Below are 21377 nucleotides of genomic sequence, written 5' to 3' on the forward strand. Positions count from 1 at the left end.
GAACATAGAGACTGTTATAAAAACGTATACACTTCTTGGCAAACTTCATATTTAATATATATCATAATTTTGCAGTACATGTAGCGAATAAAAGTCCCGGAAGTGACGCTATTAGAAACCAAAGTGACGACAGGCGATGTTTGTTGTCATATCTGTTTTTGTTGTGAAGAGCAAAGGCGAGGATCATCTTTGCTCGAATGGTGAGACTCATTTAGCGCTTTTCATATTTAAATCATTTCAGTTTTCTTTTAATAGAAGTGTTTTCAATAATGAAATCTCAACTAGACAAAAACAGGCGATATAAGCAAAGAATGAGCAGTTTTTGTCAGGATGAGGTTGGTGTGTGGTGTTCATCTGTTAAACTCTCTCCTGTTAGCAGACACTTCATAAAAATGATTTAATCTAATGATCAGTTATGTCGTCATTAATTATCGTTACATTTGCACGTCATCGTGATCTGTGATGACACCATGTGTCTTTGTAATGATGCAATCAAGTCTGTCCTTTACTCAAATGACCATGTGATTAGGGTTTTATCAGGTAAAATGGAGACAATAACACTCTTGTGAGTACAGTCAACTTGCTCAGTTTGAGTTGGTTTTGCTCTGGTTTATATGTATATGAGATTTGTTTGTAGTATATATTCACAACTAATTCCTCTATAATATATCTGTTGTTCAGGATCTGTGGTTAATATTATATAGAGGTAGAATGTAAAACACGATGGCTGGATTTGAAACGTACCAGGAGTATCAGCGGATAGAAGAATGTGATGAAGACTCACCCCCAGGAGAGGAAGATTTACTCATCCATGTGCCAGAGGGCAGAGGCGGTAATTATTGTTCACTTTGTCATCTTACAGTATAAGTTAAAGGATTAGTTCACTTTAAAATTAAAATTGACTGATAATTTACTCACCCCCATGTCATCCAAGTTGTTCATGTCTTTCTTTCTTCAGTTGAAAAGAAATTAAGGTTTTTGATGAAAACATTGCAGGATTATTCTCCATATAGTGGACTTCAATGGAGCCCAGACGGTTGAAGGTCAAAATTGCAGTTTCAGTGCAGCTTCAAAGCGTTCTACACGATCCCAGATGAGGAATAAGGGTCTTATCTAGTGAAACCATCACTCATTTTCTAAAAAAAAAATTAAAAAATGTTATACATTTTAACCATAAATGCTCATCTTGAACTAGCTCTCTTCTTCTTCTTCTCTATTTGAATTCCAGACACTGCTAAGTGTATTACTGCCCTCCACAGGTTAAAGTTTGAACTAATTGTTATATACTTGCACTAGCATATTGTATATGACAATTAAGTTCAAACTTTGACCATTTATGGTTAAAATGTATAAAAAAAATTTTTTTTTTTAGAAAATGAGTGATGGTTTCTCTAGATAAGACCCTTGTTTCTCGTCTGGGATCGTGTAGAACGCTTTGAAGCTGCACTGAAACTGCAATTTTGACCTTCAACCGTCTGGGCTCCATTGAAGTCCACTATATGGAGAAAAATCCTGCAATGTTTTCATCAAAAACCTTAATTTCTTTTCGACTGAAGAAAGAAAGATATGAACATCTTGGATGACATGGGGGTGAGTAAATTATCAGGAAATTTTAATTTGAAAGTGGACTAATCCTTTAATAGCAGTTGTCTAATATGTATAAACCACTATATACTGTTCCATTTCTTTATCATTTGATGATTTGAATTATGTCTTTGTTACATTGCAGACCCATGGCATCATATCAAGAACCTCGACAATTTCTTCACAAGAATATCCTTTAAAACAATATGCAATGTTATTTACATACATTTCATAGGCTGAATAGGAACATTTTGTAAATGCATCGATCCATTCAGGATCATTTTCTCTTTTTCATGAGAACACAGAGTCTCTATTCATCATAAGGCATTAATATTTTGTTACGCTATGGCTACTTTCAAGGCTAAACAGTAAAACTGTTTCAACTATCATTGGAAAGCAAGAAGCCTTAATTATCATGCTCACATCTATCATTTTCATCAAAAGAATGGATTCGCCTGTATGGTGTTATCAGAGTTTTTTGAGCTTGTGTAAGTCATGTTTATTTTTTTGCCTGAAGCATTAATTCTTTAGGTCAGGTTTGGATATACATCACTCTGTTTTTGCATTTCCATTTTCAGGCAATTCCTGTTTGTGGTCACGTTTACAACTTTCCTCTTCAACTGTGTGGAATATGATGTTCTCTTTGCCAACCGAGCGGTCAACCACACGGGTCAGAGCCTCGGTCCTCTGGACAGGAACAAGGTCACCCTTCCTGATGCTATTTTACCCAGCGAGCAGTGCACTGAGAGGTCAGTGTGTCCGGTTTATACTGCGAGATGCTGAACATTGCTTATATTGTGAATTGAAATTGGCTTTGCTTTGTGGTTATATGAAATTTATTTATTTAACAAATTACATCCTTGAACAATTCAGTGTTCTTATCATGAACTAAAAGGATTACAAATCATTTTCATTAATTAGAATAAAGCTGAAATAAAATATAAATATATTGGCTTTGCTTGTAGAAATCTGTTTACACTGAAATTATGAATCAATTAAATCCTCGACTACTTCAGGATTCTTTGTCATTAACTAAAATTATAAAAATCTTTTTCATTAATTGGAATAAAGCTAAAATAAAATATTAGATGGAAAAACTTAAACTCCGAAAATTTGAAATGTTGCCTTTGCAACTAACTGAAATAAAATAATGTTAAGTTGAAGTACTAAAATTACTAAACTAAAAATAAATTAATTAATTAATTAAAGCTGAATAGAAATATTCAAATAAAACAACAAAAACGAATAAAAATGAAGAGCGTAATAAAACTACTAAAACTTAAATTAAAATGAAAATATAAAAATAAAAGCTCATTCAAAATATTAAAAAATACTGTGATAGTATATAAATAATATTAAAATAGAACTGGACCAATTTCAGTTATGTTTTATTTATATAGAAAATCTTTTACAGTTCAGTTTACAGTCTAAATTTTATTTTCAGTGAATCAAGCAAAGTTCAGAATAGGGCTGTCATGATTCCTCGAGTAAATTTGAGTACTCCATTTAAAAAATTTGTTATAATACGTACTGTACATATGTTTTTTTAACATATACATTATGTATTTTAACAGTGTTGTTCAATAAAACCAAATGGTTACTTGCTTTTGATACTTTATTTGAACCAATTACTATTGCCTCATTGTTATTATATACAGTCAAACCAATTTTCATTCATTAATACAGTTTATTCACTATAGTTTAAAAAATGGTAATAAAATATGGCAAGATCTCAGAGTTAAACTGTGTCAGAAAACATTAATCTTAATGATGTCAGATAACACTTCAGCAAAACATGGTCAGATCAAAGAGTCTGAATAATTTTTGGTTCCAAATTTATATCAATTTTACTGGTAGTCCACTGTATGAAGAATTGTTGGGTATAATATGTCACAGTTTACTTTATTTTGCTATCCTCATTTACATAAATGAACTATAGTGTCCTGCACCCACTAGTAAAAATATATCAAAAATATCAGAATAATGTTTGGTTTGACTGTATGTACTTTAAGTCATTTTAAAGGCTATTGTTCACTTCAATTTATCTGATTACTCAATTGTCAGATTACTCGATTACTAAAATGTAGTAAATACTAAAATGTACTAATACTGTTAGACACTATTTCTTAGTGACAGCCCTAGTTCAGAATTAAAACCAGGTTTTAGAGCTTGTGTAATATTTGCAATATTATATATTTTTTTCGAAAAGAGAAAATATAGGTATACTTTTAACAACCTGCATTGTAACAGCCAGTTTTCTGATATCATAAATAAGATATTTATGAGCTTTTATCACATTGCACCACTCACCGTACCGTACCGTACTGCAACACATGTTTTTCATTCATTTTTCAAAGTTGTAAATTGATTTGTTATTGCCATTTGCCTGTTCTGTCTAGCTCGATTTTTGTAGTTGCCTGAGTTGAAACATGCCCTGGAGCTCTAGGTGAGAATGCTGTTTTCGTGCATGTGATACATTGCGTCACTCTGGGACTCAATTCAGCCTTACGGTGAAATTCACATGACGTGAAGTTCAAACCCTTGACCTGATTGGTTTCCTGCTTCTCAGACAGTGGCTCCAAAATAAGCAGGCTGTAAACAAGCACCTGTTGGAACATCAGCAGAGGGATGCTATTCTATTTCTGTGAGCGTAGATGTTACTGAAACTTTGTATTACGTAGAGCTCGTGTGTTTTAAATAGAAACTGAGTGTGTGATGTTTTGGTCCGTTTGGCATTGGATTGCTATTTTGCTTGTTTCTCAGATTTTTGCTTGGTAAACTTTTTCATGGACAGAGAGTCAGAAGAAATATAAATCTTTTACAAATGTGTTGTTCACAGACTCAGTTATGCAGCACAAACATATTAATATCACAGATGACTCACTTCAGGAGTGAGATTCATTCAGGAACGTCTTGTGCTTTCGTACAGTAATTAAGACTTGGTAAACATTCTCATTTGGTTGGTCATATTATTTTCAATATCTGCTTTCATTCTGTTTTGCAACAAACTGTGTGTGGAAGAGAGTATTTAGTTATTCAAGCCCTACATTTTTTTACCACACTACCGTTCAAATGATTTATTTTAAATGTTTTTGAAAGAAGTCTCTTCTGCTCACCAAGGCTGCATTTATTTGATCAAAAATATTGCAAAAATTGTGACATATTATTACCATTTTAAATAACTGCTTTCTATTTTAATATATTTTAAAATGTAATTTATTCCTGTGATCAAAGCTGAATTTTCAGCATCATTACTCCAGTCTTCAGTGTCACATGATCCTTCAGAAATCATTCTAATATGATGATTTGGAGTGCAAGAAATATTTCTCATTATCAGTGTTGAAAACAGTTTTTCAAGATTCTTTGTTGAATAGAAAACTGTACAGTAATGTTCTGTCACCTGCTATCATTATAGTGATGATCTTTCTCTCTCAATCAGGATTCAAGGAAACAGCTGGATCATCTTTCTCTTGATAATGGCAGCCATTTTCTGGGTCTATCGGCTTGTGAAGATGATCTGCAACGTCCTCAGCTACTGGGAGATCCGGCAGTTTTATATTAAAGCACTGAAAATACAGATGGTAAGAGATACATTCATGATAGACACATTACATGAGTTGAGACATATGGGCTGATGCAATATACGTGAACATCAACAAGATTTTAGATTAAAGTGCATGTAACATACCGTGTTTGGGTTTTCATAATTCTTCTTTATTATTTTAAATGGTCCGATGATGGTGTGACCAATGAATTTTTAAAAGTACAAATATTCCATGTTATTATATCATTATTATAAACAAAATGCTGTTTTATCAAAAAAAAATTCATATATGAATACTGTACTTTATCCAGGTAGACTGTGTAGTTTTCTTTTCAATTTATTTTCTATTAAGTATCATAATTTTCATAAATAAGCAAACTATTAACTGCATTCATCAAGCCTAAATATTATATATTTATAAAATTTAATAAGTAAATAATTGTTTTATATTAATGTGATTATGTACAGTCAAACCAAAAATTATTCAGACACTAGATATAATTTTTGATATATTTTTACTAGTGGGTGCAGGACACTATAGTTCATTTATGTAAGTGAGGATTGGAAAATCAAGTAAATTGTGACATATTATACCCAAAAATTCTTCATACAGTGGACTATCAGCAAAATTGATTACAAATTTGGAACCAAAAATTATTCAGACACTTTGACCTGACCATGTTTTGCTTAAGTGTTATCTGACATAATTAAGATTAATGTTTTCTGACACAGTTTAACTCTGAGATCTTGTCATATTTTATTACCATTATTTAAACTATAATGAATAAACTGTATTAATGAATGAAATGTTCAAGGTGTCTGAATAAATTTTGGTTTGACTGTATAAAATATAATATAGATTAAGGATAAATTACATATTTATATTAGTATTATATGTTGTACTGTTAAACACACTGTTTTGTTTTTTATCAACGTTAGGATGAGTTGTGCAACTTCACATGGCAAGAAGTTCAAGTTCGTTTGATTCACCTGCAGCGTGAGCATCCCATGTGCGTCCAGAAGCGTGAACTTTCCGAACTAGACATCTACCACCGCATCCTGCGCTTTAAAAACTACACTGTGGCTATGATCAACAAGTCCCTGCTGCCCGTCAGACTGCGTGTGCCCTTCTTCGGTGACATGATTTTCCTCACGCAGGGCCTAAAATACAACTTTGAGTTCATTCTGTTCTGGGGACCTCTCTCACTCTTCCAGAACAAATGGAGCTTGCATCCTAAATACAAACGGGCGGCAAACCGGCAGGAGCTCGCCAAGCAGCTCAGCCACATCATACTGTTGACGGGTCTTGTCAATCTGCTGCTGTGCCCCTTCGTGCTGGTGTGGCAGGTGCTGTATGCGTTCTTTAGCTACGCTGAAGTCATCAAGCGGGAGCCGGGAAGTTTGGGGGCCCGGCGCTGGTCGCTGTACGGCCGCCTCTACCTGCGGCACTTTAACGAGCTGGATCACGAGCTGCAAGGCAGGATGGGCCGTGGGTACAAACCCGCCGCCAAGTACATGAATGCTTTCGTTTCTCCTCTTTTGGCCGTGCTAGCCAAGAACGTGGCTTTCTTCTCCGGCTCGGTGTTCGCTGTGCTCATCGCTCTGACAGTGTACGATGAAGATGTGCTGACCGTGCAGCACATCCTGACGGCCATCACCGTACTTGGAGTGGTCATCACCATCACCAGGTATGGAAAGACATTTACATTTATTTATTTTGAAGACACTTATAGACATGCTAACAAAACCCAGACTGATCCAAAAGGTAGGCATTTATGTTGCCTTTTAAGGTGCCTTTTTTAATGGCGGCATTTTGGAAAAGCTGAAGATGTGACAGTAGAGACTGTGAAACACCCAAGTACAATACATTACAATAATCCAATCTGGATGAAATTAAATCATGTATTGCAGACTCCATGGCCCAGTTTCATAGACAGGGCTTAGCCTAAACCAGGATTAGACCCGAGTTCAATTAGGATATTTAAGTAGCTTTTATAAACGCACACTAGAAAAAAACATTACTGTTGTCCATCTTGAGACAAAACAATGGACGTGACATATTTTAAGATATGCCAGTACAAGTTGCTTTCAGTTAAAATGGCTCAAACATGCATTTTATTCTAGGACTATCTTAAGCGTTTTGGGGGTATATCTTTGGATGATAAGAATGACTTCATTTTAGCTGTATTATTCAGATGATAGAAACAACTTCTGACCACAGCATCGATCTGTTTATCAAAAGTCAAAGCAGAATCAAAAGTAACAACTAAGTTTCTAGCTTGTGTATGAAGGTTACCAGATAGAGGTCCTAGTTTACTGGCAGCCATCTCTGTAGAAGCAGAGGGGCCAAAAATTAAGACTTCCGTCTCTGCTTTGTTTAACTGAAGAAAGTTGGCTGACATCCAGACAGTGTTAACATCTCTCAGACAATCAAATAAACACTGTAGACTAGAAGCATCTTTTGGTTCTAAGGGAACATAACACTGAGTATCATCTGCTTAACAGTTGTTTGGGACATTATAATTCCTTAAAATGATATACAGAGGAAGCATGTATAAAAAGGAATGGGACAATAAAAAAGGACCCAAAATTGAGCCCTGTGGGATCCCATACAAAACTGGTAGTTATTTCAACTTTCATGTGCATTTATCTTTTTTTTTTTTTTTTTTTATATATATATATTTTTAAAATTGTATGTACACTGATTACACTGACAATTTCTATTCAGCTCTCATTTATTTTTGTGAGAACGACATACATTTGTGAAGATAACTTAAAAGTGTTTGAGGCATTTTGTTGAATAAAAAAAAAAAAAAAAAAGTTCACGTTTACCCACGTGATATAGGAAAAGTACTGTTGTCTGAGCTTGGCCGACCTTTTAGGTTCCTTGTTTTATTAGTTGTGAGTCCTCTTACGTTGTTAAAGGTGCCCTAGAATCAAAAATTTAATTTACCTCGGCATAGTTGAATAACAAGAGTTCAGTACATGGAAAAGACATACATTGAGTTTCAAACACCATTGTTTCCTCCTTCTTATATAAATCTCAAGAACAGGCGAATCTCAACATAACACCGACTGTTACGTAACAGTCGGGATCATTAATATGTATGACCCCAATATTTGCATATGCCAGCCCATGTTCAAGGCATTAGACAAGGGCAGCCAGTATTAAAGTCTGGATCTGTGCACAGCTGAATCATCAGACTAGGTAAGCAAGCAAGAACAATAGAGAAAAATGGCAGATGGAGCGATAATAACTGACATGATCCATGATTACATGATATTTTTAGTGATATTTGTAAATTGTCTTTCTAAATGTTTCATTAGCATGTTGCTAATGTACTGTTAAATGTGGTTAAAGTTACCATTGTTTCTGACTGTATTCACAGAGACAAGAGCCGTCGCTATTTTCATTTTTAAACACTTCCAGTCTGTATAATTCATAAACACAACTTCATTCTTTATAAATCTCTCCAACAGTGTAGCATTAGCCGTTAGCCACGGAGCATATAGCCTCAAACTCATTCAGAATCAAATGTAAACTTCCAAATAAATACTATAATCACAGGAATCGATGCATGCATGCAGTATGAATGACCAACATCTTGTAAAGATCCATTTGAGGGTTATATTAGCTGTGTGAACTTTGTTTATGCACTGTATAGTCGAGAGCTCGGGAGTGCAGGGAGCGAGAGATTTAAAGGGGCAGCAGCCTGAATCGGTGCATAGTTAATAATGCCCCAAAATAGGCAGTTAAAAAAATTAATTAAAAAAAATCTATAGGGTATTTTGAGCTGAAAATTCACAGACACATTCAGGGGACACCTTAGACTTATATTACATCTTTTGAAAAGACGTTCTACAGCACCTTTAATGGAAAATGAATGTGAACTACTTTACTGAGAAGGGAATTTCTGCAGCATAAGCAGGAAATCATGACAGTACGATAGTCTGTCCAAGCACACTGTTCTGTTATTGCAGCCACATTTATACGCCCCTAAACATGACATTGAACAAAACAAAACTGTGAATGGTTTACATGTTAGTCAAACGGCTTCTTCCTGACTAAGTGGCCGGTCCTTGGGCAATTGCAGTGGCTAAAGAGCCGAGACTTTATGTTGTCAGGCAAAGGTGAGGCTACATGAGAGTGTTCCAAATCAGTCACTTGTGAGGTTCAATTTTGTTAAAGATACTGCCTATGTAGACACCGAGGCAGCTCTGTCCGTTTTGAAACCGAGCTAATGTGTGAAACGATTTGTGCTGTGCACCTTGACATGAAACATATTGGTCCAAGTACGTGAAGTAAAAGACAATGGCTCTCCGCAGCTCTCCCCAGCTGGCATCAGGTCAAAGAACAAGTGCTGTCTCATGTGTTCAGCTGACCTTGTTTCACCTAAGCGTTGTAATTCTGACCTGTACATTGAACGGCATGCTCTCAGCACCTGTTAGTCTGACCTGGGCTTCAGTAATGCCATCTGAATCTCTTACAGGTCGTTTATTCCAGATGAACATATGGTGTGGTGTCCTGAACAGCTGCTACAGTGTGTCCTGGCCCATATTCACTACATGCCCGACCACTGGAAGGGCAACGCCAACAAGAGCGAGACCCGCGATGAGGTGGCACAGCTTTTCCAATATAAAGCGGTGAGAACTGCATGACATAGTCAGATCATTATTGTTAGACATTATGCCTTATTTTGTTCATTGGGGTTGGTGAGATTTTTTTTTTTTTTTTTGAGAAATGAACACTTTTATTCAGCAACGACACATTCAATTGACCAAAAATGACAATAAAGACTTTTATGTTACAAATGATTTCTGTTTCAAATAAATGCTGTTCTTTTGAACTTTTTAATAATAATTTGATAACATGGAAAACATGTTGTCTTTATGAAATCAAGCATACTTATTTGCATATGGCATACGTAAATGGAGCATATGAAAATATTTCATAGTTAATTTGCACATAGTAAAAGACAGAAAAACAAACATGACCAAATGATTAATAATCAATTATTTAAATAACATTGTTGCTGAAATGATATATAAATTATTTCAATATTTATTATGTTTAAACAAATAATTCAAATAATAACAATAGACTGGACTCTACTTTTTAGTCTGTATCTTACTGTTATAATACAGAGAGACACAAAATACACAAAGTCTGAAAACTGAAAATGAGTTAGGCTGATTGTTTACCACAGGAAGTTGAACAGTTTTCTATGTTTTTTCAAGTATGAAATTACACCTTACCGTTCTGCATCTGTTGTCTAGGAGTTTGATTTCGCACACCTGTTCTTTAGGTTTTAATCTTCGGCGCATCTGTTCTCTAGGACTATTTCACACCTGTGCAGCTGTTTTTAGGAGTTCCACTCACTGAGTTTCTCTCATTTTTGTGCGCCTGTCCTGCAGGTCTTTATCTTGGAGGAGCTTCTCAGTCCCATAATTACCCCCTTCATCCTCATCTTCCCCCTGCGGAGCAAGTCTTTAGAAATCATCGACTTCTTCCGTAACTTCACCGTAGATGTCGCAGGTGTGGGAGACATTTGCTCATTCGCCCAGATGGACATCAGGCGCCACGGAAATCCACAGGTATATGCACATCAAAGAACACATGCACGTTTCGGTGCCCTCTTGTAAGAGCATCTTCATGGTGCAACCCCAAAGACTCAAATTAGTTTTTTTTCCCCCCTCTCGTTCAGTGGATGTCTGAAGGTCAGACGGAGGCCTCGGTGTACCAGCAGGCTGAGAACGGCAAGACGGAGCTGTCACTGATGCATTTCACCATCAAAAACCCACGCTGGCAGCCGCCGCAGGAGAGCTCTGTGTTTATCAGCCACCTGAAGGAGAAGGTGCATCAGGACGCTCAGACGGGACCGTCTCCTCAGCTGCTGCTGTCTGAGGCTCCTCTCTGTACCTCGCTGCTGTCCAATGAGTCCGCCACGGGGGTAAGTCATACTTTATTGTGTTTGCCGCTGTATTATTAGGATCCCTATTGTCTTCCAATCAGTACAGCCTTTTTTAAAAAGCATTCACAGCACAGCTAGATATGATGTAGGGCAGAACTGTGTGCATCAGGATTTGATTAGGTCTTATTAATGACATACAATCAGGGCTTGACATTCATTTTTTTTGCTCACCAGCCACTGTGGTTAGTGCTTTTCCAAAGTTACTTGCCATTCAGAATTTTCACTGGCCACAGTTATGACATTGATACCATGGGGAAAAACTGCCATATAGATATTTTTAATATTATCTCATAATTTGGCAGCAGGTATATTAGGCTACTGTCGCTTTAAGACCTGACGTACAGATCCATTATACTGTTACACATGCGTTACTTTCTCAACTGTTTACATTCACTTAAAACATAACTGACTGTGTTTATGTGAATACTCACCAAGACTGGCATTTTTACATTATTTTCTGTGTTTTTGACTGTTTAAGCGCAATAAGCAGTGAAAAATAACTCAATTTAGTGCTGAGAGGCGGCTTTATGTGGGTGCGAGCACAAAATCTGCGGGAATGAGTAAAATTATGTGCAATACACGCAATCATATGTGTATTAAAAATATTAAGATTACGACATTATTTTTTAAGCACAATGTTTTTTAAAAAAAACAGCATATGTTAGAGGCAATAAATATTGCTCTGATTTATATAAATACTTTACAGTTTATATAAATACTTACTATATATATATATATATATATATATATATATTATACAGTATTTTGAATGATTTATCGATGCACATTATTTACAAAAAAAGTAATATTTTTATATTGTAATATTTTTTAAATATCATTTTTTTATAGTAAACAAAATGGCTATTTAGGCTTTTTGTATTGTGACATTTTATTACAATTAAGCACTTTTGTCATCTAATTTTCATCACAAAAAAAACCCTCATTCTCATTATTGCATAAATTAATATAATATATATATATATATATATATATATATGTGTAAATAATGTGCATCGATAAACCATGCAAAATCATATTAGGGATACTTACTATAATATTTTTAAAATTATAATTTTTTTTTTTTGTAAATAATGTGCACTGATAAATCATTCAAAATCATATAGGGATACTTATAATATTTAAGATAAAATCATAGATGTATACTACCATTCAAAGATTTTTGTTTTTGAAGAAGTCTCTTATGCTCACCACAGCTGTAATTATTTAAATACAGTAAAAACTGTAATATTATGAAATGTTGTTACAAAAGAACTCAAATTTTGAACAGTAGTGTAAATAATAATAATAATAATAATAATAAATATTATTATTATTAACAAAAATATAATATTATTAAATAGTTCTTTCTATCAGAAAAAAAAAATTAGATGCATTTTTTTTTTTTTTTTTAAGAGTGTATTTACCTAAAGCTTCAGTTTTGTCTCCTCACAAACTCATAAATAATGATTTTTGGGGTAGGAATATCAGTACAACAGTGTGAGGTTAACACTGTGATATGGTCTGTATTTTACTGTCTATAGTTGTGGTAGTTCAGTGGTTAAACCTACAGAGCAGAGATTTTATTTATTGAGTGGGACACACTTAGAAACACTCCATTACGAAGGAAAAATGAAAGGGGGAAAAAAACATTTCCTGTGGCATTCAGGATATTAAAAAACCTGCCAGGAAAGACAAGAAATATTGACATTTAATTTTATGCCTCTGTATTGTTTCAGCGCTTGCTGCCAGATCGGTTATTTCACAGATCATAATCCTTCAGCCATCTGCGTCTGCCTTATCACATTGCCAGCTCATTTTTCACTTCCCACAATGAGATGCATATGTTTTGCATTATTTTTTCGGCTTCAGCCTGATAACCTGTTAGCCAGCGTGTTGGCACACCCTGTACTGACTGCCTCCGGACTGCCTGGAAGGAATCGGCGCTTTATCTCTCCGAGCAGCGCGGCTTCGGCTGCGGCTAGTGTCCTGGCGTCCCTCTCGTCGTCTCAGCAGCCCCACGCCGGACGTTCTCGCTCACACACTCTTCTACCATCCCGACATCAGCAGGACGGCCTCATGTACTTCAGCGACCACACTGTGGGTGACAGGTAACTGTCATAAAACCTCTGATCTCTAGAAATTTGTCTAAATCGCCCACACCATTAGATTCAGATCTGTGCAAGACTGAAGTGTTCAATGTCACCTTTTCTTTAGCATGTCTGCAAGTGACTCCAAGGCGCTCAGTCAGTCTCATTCAGCCCTGGCGTCAGAGTTCGCATCTGCCGAGATGAGCCTGCACGCTATATACATGCATGAGGTGAGCACACGGTACTCCCAGTAACCCCATTATACTCAAATATTAAAACAATCCTTCATAAATCAGTATGGTGTTTTGGTCATACCCTCAGGTGCATCAGCAGAAGACCCAGCATGCATCTGGACTGTTTCAGGCCCCTGTGCCAATGAGGGACTTCAACAGTGGTGAGTGAACCGTAGAGTCGTCTTATGAACCGTCTAATGGATATTACGCACAAAAATGGATTTCTCAAAACGCTTCAGATAGCGATGGCCATTTTGAGTAAGAAGTCGAGTACACAGCACAAAAAAAGAATCAAATATGAAATTAGAATTGAAACTGTTTGGCGGCAGCTGAAAGCACATGTCCATCGGTGCATCATCCCCATCGCATTAGTGCCGCCCAGCGCATTTATTAAAGATGAGACCGATAAGAGATTTGATGAAAAAATATATATTTAATTTGTGCCTACGGAAAGCGAAGTCATGATGAAAAATTTATTTGAGAGATTTTTGAAAAATTAATTAGCAACATTAATTAGCAATATTCTACAGCATTAATTAATGCATTTGGCATCAAACTAACAATGAACATCTTTTACAGCATCTTTTAAGTTTTAAATATTGTTCATTTATAAATAAATATACTCTTTTTTTAATGTTAATTTTAAAATGCTAATGTTTGGAGAATGGAGTAATTAATAAACATTAATTAGCAATATTCTATGAAAACTTACTTTGTTATATTCAAACAATTTACTGTAAGATTACATTTGTAAGCATTAGGAATAAAATTCACAATCAATTCTTTTTACAGCATTTATTATTCTAATTTTATGTTAATTAAAAAAATATATGCTATTTTTCATTGTTAATTAATGATTAATATTATAAGTTGTCAGTTTATACACCTTGAAATGTTAATGTTTTAGCATATGGAGAAATATATAATATGTGTGTATATACAGTCAAACCAAAATTATTCAGACACCTTGAACATTTCATTCATTAATACAGTTTATTCACTATAGTTTAAAAAAATGGTAATAAAATATGACAAGATCTCAGAGTTAAACTGTGTCAGAAAAAATAATCTTAATTATGTCAGATAACACTTAAGCAAAACATGGTCAGATCAAAGTGTCTGAATAATTTTTGGTCCCAAAAATTGATTATTTTTTCAATTTTACTGGTATTTCACTGTATGAAGAATTTTTGGGTATAATATGTCATAGTTTACTTTATTTTGCTATCCTCACTTACATAAATGAACTATAGTGTCCTGCACACACTAGAAAAAATATATCAAAAATATCAGAATAATTTTTGGTTTGACTGTTTATATATATATATATATATATATATATATATATATATATATATATATATATATATATATATATATATATATATATATATATATATATATCTCTATATCTCTCAAATGTTGAATCTTTGGGTTTAATCAATCATTTTGGAGACCTGCTGATCATGGTATAATTCTATAAAAGGATCTGAAGCCTCTTCTTTCTTTCTGCTCAAGGTCCTCAGACACAGTCCGCACAGACAGTCACCTTGGTGTCGCCCGCTTCTGGCCGCTTGGGTGGCTGGGCTGAAGAGGAAGAGGAGCAGGGGGACGAGGAAGAGATAAACAGCAACCCTGTGCCGGATCAGACCAGCAGAGGGAGCAGCTGAAGTGCCTTCAACCTGTATGGTGCGTTTCACACCGCATCAATGACACATTCAATTCAGGAGGAATCACTTATAAGATATTTTATTGATAGGACTACATTTTTGACTCAAACTAGTCAATATCGCTATATATAAAGTGTAAAATGACTCGTATTCCATATTACTAATGGTTTAACATCATCTCCGTCTTTGTTTTTGCAGGTTTTGTGTTGATTTCTGGGAGTTGTGGCCTTGCTTTGAAACCTTTTGATCAAGCATGCTGGGAAGCCACACCAAGCATGCCGTTCCAGGAGCCCGCCGGAGACGCTCGCTTCTCTGGACGCACCGTCTTCCAGTTCAGAGGAACTGACGTAATGGACTGCAAGAGTATGTCTGCCACTTTCCCTCCCTCCTCACTTCGATTACATTTAAATTTAAGACTGCTGTGTGTGTTTTTGTGTGCGTTGGAGTGTATGTTTTTGTTTTGTTTATGACACAACAGGATGACACTTGTTTTACAGTATTTATTTCCATTTCATTTTCTTTCATGCAACGTTTGGGTTAGAGCAAGTTTCTTTGTCCGCGCCGGCAGTATTTCCTTTTGAAGCACTGCCTTGGTTTTGAGGGATGAAAACATCCTTTTATCGTAGTATTTCTAGTTTCATTTTTGCATTACAGCACCGGCGGACAGAAAACATTACTGAATGTAAAATCATGCCACTTGCCTCATAAGAAAAAAATACTACTCAACATAAAATGATGATTTTTTTTTTTCCCTTGAAGAAAATATAATATATATATATATAGAATTAAAGGTAATTTTTGCCTAGTTTAATTTAAATGAAATGCATTCACAGACGTTTTGACAGATCTTAACAATAACCTCGTAGCCTAAACTAAAAAAAAAAATGCAACATTTAAACAATAAAAAAAGATTTTAGCAATAAAATTCATCACACTTTACCAAAAAGTTTTTGATTTGCGGGGGAACAAAGTTCAAATGCAGTTTATGGAAAAAGTAGGTATGCCATTAAACTGACAAATGCGCTCGTTTTAATCATATTAAAACATCTTTAGATGATCATATGACTGCATTAAAGGATTTTTGCTATTATTTAAATGCTATAAGAATGAAGATATGTTCAAAAAACAAAAACATTTAATAAAATGAAAGGATTTTTGTTAAAAAGCCAGACATTAGTCCCAGTTCACACCCATTTAAATATTACTTCTAGGCTACTTGTTCAACTTGTACACAGCATATGAAATTTTTTAACCACTTAAAAAGTTCAAAATAGTGACTATTCAAGGTAACACTCAGTTTGAAGCCGTTAATAGTGTCAATGTTTTTAAGGTTGGTTTTGGATTTGTACCATGTACCCGACCGATAAGTCTCTTCCGGTGTGTTGAATTAAATATTACACATCTGACAGATGACCTTTCAAGCCGTATCTCCGAATTCATCAGTTTAAGCAGTTAATGTCTCGTGTCCGAGTCAGCGTAGACCCAAAACCGAAGGGTAAGATTTTTGCGTGGTGAGCGTTCATTCGGTTTTAAACTAGAATCCGCCATAGAACAAATAGTTTTTAATGAATGTGCTCTCAAAGCACAGAAAGGTTTGCCTCTGTAATATATCACTATCACGAGAGCCGGAGGGCTTTTTGACAGTTTACACATGCTATATGAGGCTCTGGCCCAAATGACGCACAGTCCTTCCTGTGGCCAGAGCGTGTTAGAAGCTTTCAGAAATCACCTACTTGAAATACTGCAGTAAATGTATGTTAGAGAGTAGCTTGAAGCGTAGTTAAAGGGTAACGGCATCAAAATCATACCCACTGAAATACCTCCCAGTGTACCTTAAGACCGCATATGTACAGTATTTATTTGTGTGGGTGTGACGTTATTGAGCGAACACGATCAGGATGATGTTGTTGTTGTCAAGACACGCAGTTTGCAGTGTTATGGGATTCTGGGTTTTTTCCACACAAAACTGAACTGTGCAAGTGAAACACTTTGTTTTACACCTCTGCTATCTTAAAGTTCTGTTTAAACAGTCTGGAGTCGGACTGCGCCAGGTGCTATATATTTGTATATTTAATTTGTTTCGATATTTGTCTCTTTTTGTTGGATTTTGACTTTTGTCTGATCGAAATAACACTATCAAAAAATAAACCATACCAAAACCCGTATTGGCTCTCTTGGTTTGTCTTCTTTTTTTTTTTTTTTAGACACCAGTGATATTTTAGTTTTTACTTTTACAGTATATTTTGAATATTTTTTGTTTGTTTTGTTTTGTTTTCATTTTAATTCTTATTTTATTTTATTTATGTTCTTGGGGTTAGTTTTTCATTTTTATTAACTTTTTTTTAAGATTTGTATTTATCTTTTATTTGGCCAATAAAATGAAATCTGTTTTTAAGCTAATATTTGTGTATGATTATAGTATTATTTTGAATTAGCTTTTATTTTTATATTTTCAGTTTTAATTTAAGTTAGTAATTTTGTTATAAGCTTAGGGTTATTTTGCAATTTTTATTACTATTTATTAAGATTTGTATAGGTTTTATTTTTATTTGTTTTAGTAATTTACAAAAATTAAAAAATGTATTTTAAAAATGACAAAATACTTAAATTAGAATTGTTGCTTTGGCAGTAAAGTGACGTAAGTTTAAAGTTTTTCATGTAATATTTGTATATAATCTTAATATTTTCAATAATTTTTTTTTTTTTTTTTAGATTTTCAGTTTTCATTTTATTATTTCATTAATTTAGTAATTTTGTTAGGTGCTTAGGCTTAGTTTGTCATTTAAAAAAAAAAATAGCTAAAAAAACAGCTAAATACAAATATGTATATATACAGTACAGTCCAAAAGTTTGGAACCACTAAGATTTTTAATGTTTTTAAAAGAAGTTTCGTCTGCTCACCAAGGCTACATTTATTTAATTAAAAATACAGTAAAAACAGTAATATTGTGAAATATTATTACAATTTAAAATAACTGTTTTCTATTTGAATATATTTGACCAAGTAATTTATTCCTGTGATCAAAGCTGAATTTTCAGCATCGTTACTCCAGTCTTCAGTGTCACATGATCCTTCAGAAATCATTCTAATATACTGATCTGCTGCTCAAGAAACATTTATGATTATTTTCAATGTTGAAAACAGTTGTGTACTTTTTTTTCAGGATTCCTTGATGAATAGAAAGTTCAAAAGAACAGCATTTATCTGAAATACAAAGCTTCTGTAGCATTATACACTACCGTTCAAAAGTTTGGGGTCAGTAAGAATTTTTATTTTTAAATTTTTGAAAAGAAATTAAAGAAATGAATACTTTTATTCAGCAAGGATGCATTAAATCAATCAAAAGTGTCAGTAAAGACATTTATAATGTTACAAAAGATTAGATTTCAGATAAACACAGTTCTTTTGAACTTTCTATTCATCAAATAATCCTGAAAAAAAAATATTGTACACAAATATTTTGTACAATTGTACACATTAAATGTTTCTTGAGCAGCAAATCAGCATATTAGAATGATTTCTGAAGGATCATGTGACACTGAAGACTGGAGTAATGATGCTGAAAATTCAGCTTTGCATCACAGGAATAAATTACTTTGTGAAATATATTCAAATAGAAAACAGTTATTTTAAATTGTAATAATATTTCACAATATTACTGTTTTTACTGTATTTTTAATTAAATAAATGTAGCCTTGGTGAGCAGACGAAACTTCTTTTAAAAACATTAAAAATCTTAGTGGGTTCCAAACTTTTGGACTGTATGTGTGTATATATATATATATATATATATATATATATATATATATATATATATATATATAATTATATTTTGTATTTAGCTTTTATTTCTCAATAATAAAGGTTTGTTGTCATCTAATATTTATACATGATTATAGTATTATTATTTTGAATTTTCTTTTATTTTTATATTTTTCAATTTTAATTTAAGTTTTTTTAGTTTGTCATTTTATTATTATTATAATTATTAGATTTGTATAGCTTTTATTTTTCAGTTTTAGTAATTTACAAAAAATTTAAAAAATGTAATTTAAAAATTACAAAATATTTAAAAATTGGAAATGTTGCCTTTAGCAATAAACTGAAACAAGTTTTTCATCTAATGTTTATATTTTATTTTAGCATTATTTCAATTACCAAAAATTATTTTTAATAGTTTTAGTCAACAATAACATCACTGTCAGGCTAAGACAACAGAACATCAACATATACAGACAAAAGCAGCACTGAATTACAGAATAAACAGACAGACATCATGTTAAGAGATGGTTAAATATATTGTTTATTATACTGGATCATTTACGTCACAACTCTCCATTTTAAAATTGTGATACCTGTACTAGAAATCCCATTGTAGTTTATATAAAACAATACAATAATACATTGTTGCTGAGTGCAGAAAACATGATGGAAGATGATATCTTGCGTTTTACCATATTGCAATGCACTGTAGTGAAGCTGAAGCACCCCAAAATGTACTTGGACACTTAAATTACACTTAAAATTGTCACTAAAATGTCACCGCATTTGAACTAACATGACTTTTCCAAGCCATTGTTCAAACAACAGGCCCCAAGATCATTCACATTAGCTATAAACATGAGAGATTTGAAATACCTTTTGCACAGTGTATCTAACTCGTTTCAAAAGTGTGCTTGTGCTTTTTTAAACAAAAAATGCCATTTGGTTTGATATTTTGAATCGGTAACACGTTATTTAGACAGTCCACTCTAGACATTCTACACGTGGCCAGACTTCAAGGGTTAGTTCACCCGAAAATAAAAATTCAGTCATTAATTACTCTCCCTCATGTCGTTCCACACCCTTAAGACCTTTGTTCATCTTCAGAACACGAAATTAAGATATTTTTGATAAAATCTGATGGCTCAGCAATAACACTCCCTTTTTCAATGCCCAGAAAGCTACTAAAGACATATTTAAAACAGTTCACGTGACTACAGTGGTTCAACCTTAATGTTATAAAGCGACGAGAATACTTTTTGTGCGCCAAAAAAACAAAATAACGACTTTTCAACAATATCTAGTGATGGCCGATTTCAAAACACTGCTTCATGAAGCTTTACGAATCTTTTGTTTCGAATCAGTGGTTCAGAGCGTGTATCAAACTGCCAAAGCCACGTGAACTATTGACGTTTCAGAACACTTATGATGTAACAAAGCCTCATTTACTGAAATCATGTGATTTTGGCGCTCCAAACCACTGATTCGAAACAAAAGATTCGTTAATATACATGAGTGTGAAAATGTAACGTCGAAGTCCCTACGATAACAGACCGGCGTGTAAAACTCTGCCGCGAATTTACATACTTCACATACTTGTAAAACCTAGTGTTTAGTTGGTCCTGATAAGCGCTCATTGTCACAGTTGTAAAAACGATGGCTTTCTTCTTCCATGTGGGGATTTTGCGTTCATCTAACAGTCTGAGGCTGATAAGTAACTTATTTTTATAATTAACTACATGTAAACTCATTCTACTAAGCCTAACCTAACAGTCTACTAATACTCTGAGTTAAAGGTGCAGTGTGTAAATTTTAGCGGCATCTAGCGGTGAGGTTGCGAATTGCAATATAGAGAAGCTACGGTGGCCAACAGGACAAAAATGTCGTCATCTGAGACAGCAGAGAGAAAGCCTGTCAAGCAAACATGCTCTGTAGAGCAGTTTGTCCATTTAGGGCTGCTGTAGAAACATGGCGGCGCAAAATGGCGATTTAACATGTAAGGGGTCCCACGGTGTACGAGATAGAAATGGCTCATTCTAAGGTAATAAAAACATAACGGTTCATCAATGTATACACACCACTGAAAACATAGTTATGTATATTATATTGCATTTCTGTCAATAGATCCTCCTAAAATTTACACACTGCACCTTTAACTGACATGTAGTTGCAAAGTTACTTATAGTTAGTAGAATGTCTAAAGTGGACTTTTAACCATCGTATCTAATGCAATGACACTGAGAAATATTTAAGTGTTGCTTAAGTGTCCAAATACCTTTCTGGAGTATTTTTGAACATGTATGTGTATATATATATATATATATATATATATATATATATATATATATATATATATATATATATATATATATGGCAGAAAAAGGAAGACACCTGTAACTTCTAGGTAGACCCCCAAAACATAAAAGATTAAAAACCTGTTTGAGCAATGTGTCAAGTTTTCAACTGTATCTCCTAGTGGATGGGGAACCGTGATCTATGAGCTGGGATTTTTAATGCTCATTAT

The 21377-nt window shown here is 34.0% G+C and overlaps 1 protein-coding gene across 2 annotated transcripts; it reads left to right on the forward strand.

The window, feature by feature from the left end:
- The first annotated feature begins 88 nt into the window (after positions 1-88).
- On the forward strand, positions 89-17255 carry atg9b (autophagy related 9B). 2 transcript variants are annotated; one of them, XM_048174300.1, is made up of 15 exons: positions 89-200; positions 682-832; positions 1730-1773; positions 2008-2072; positions 2163-2333; positions 5024-5165; positions 6068-6816; positions 9619-9772; positions 10544-10723; positions 10834-11079; positions 12970-13208; positions 13315-13417; positions 13509-13581; positions 14939-15109; positions 15280-17255. In XM_048174300.1, exons 2-14 carry the CDS (start codon positions 724-726, stop codon positions 15088-15090), a joined length of 2427 nt encoding a protein of 808 aa, XP_048030257.1. In that variant the 5' UTR covers positions 89-200; positions 682-723; the 3' UTR covers positions 15091-15109; positions 15280-17255. The 2 variants fall into 2 exon arrangements, with proteins under 2 accessions (XP_048030257.1, XP_048030256.1); XM_048174299.1 differs by lacking the exon at positions 89-200 and having other exon boundaries at positions 15289-17255.
- Positions 17256-21377: the final 4122 nt, after the last annotated feature.

The sequence above is a fragment of the Megalobrama amblycephala genome, linkage group LG22 (assembly GCF_018812025.1).
Source record: "Megalobrama amblycephala isolate DHTTF-2021 linkage group LG22, ASM1881202v1, whole genome shotgun sequence".
NCBI classification, from domain to species: Eukaryota; Metazoa; Chordata; class Actinopteri; order Cypriniformes; family Xenocyprididae; genus Megalobrama; species Megalobrama amblycephala.

Bases quoted from the DNA above. Each gene is read 5' to 3' on its own strand.
- atg9b (XM_048174300.1), top strand. From the start codon at position 724: ATGGCTGGATTTGAAACGTACCAGGAGTATCAGCGGATAGAAGAATGT. The intron at 2,073-2,162 runs GTAAGTCATGTT...TTCCATTTTCAG, and splicing joins TCAGAGTTTTTTGAGCTTGT to GCAATTCCTGTTTGTGGTCA. The intron at 9,773-10,543 runs GTGAGAACTGCA...CCTGTCCTGCAG, and splicing joins AGCTTTTCCAATATAAAGCG to GTCTTTATCTTGGAGGAGCT.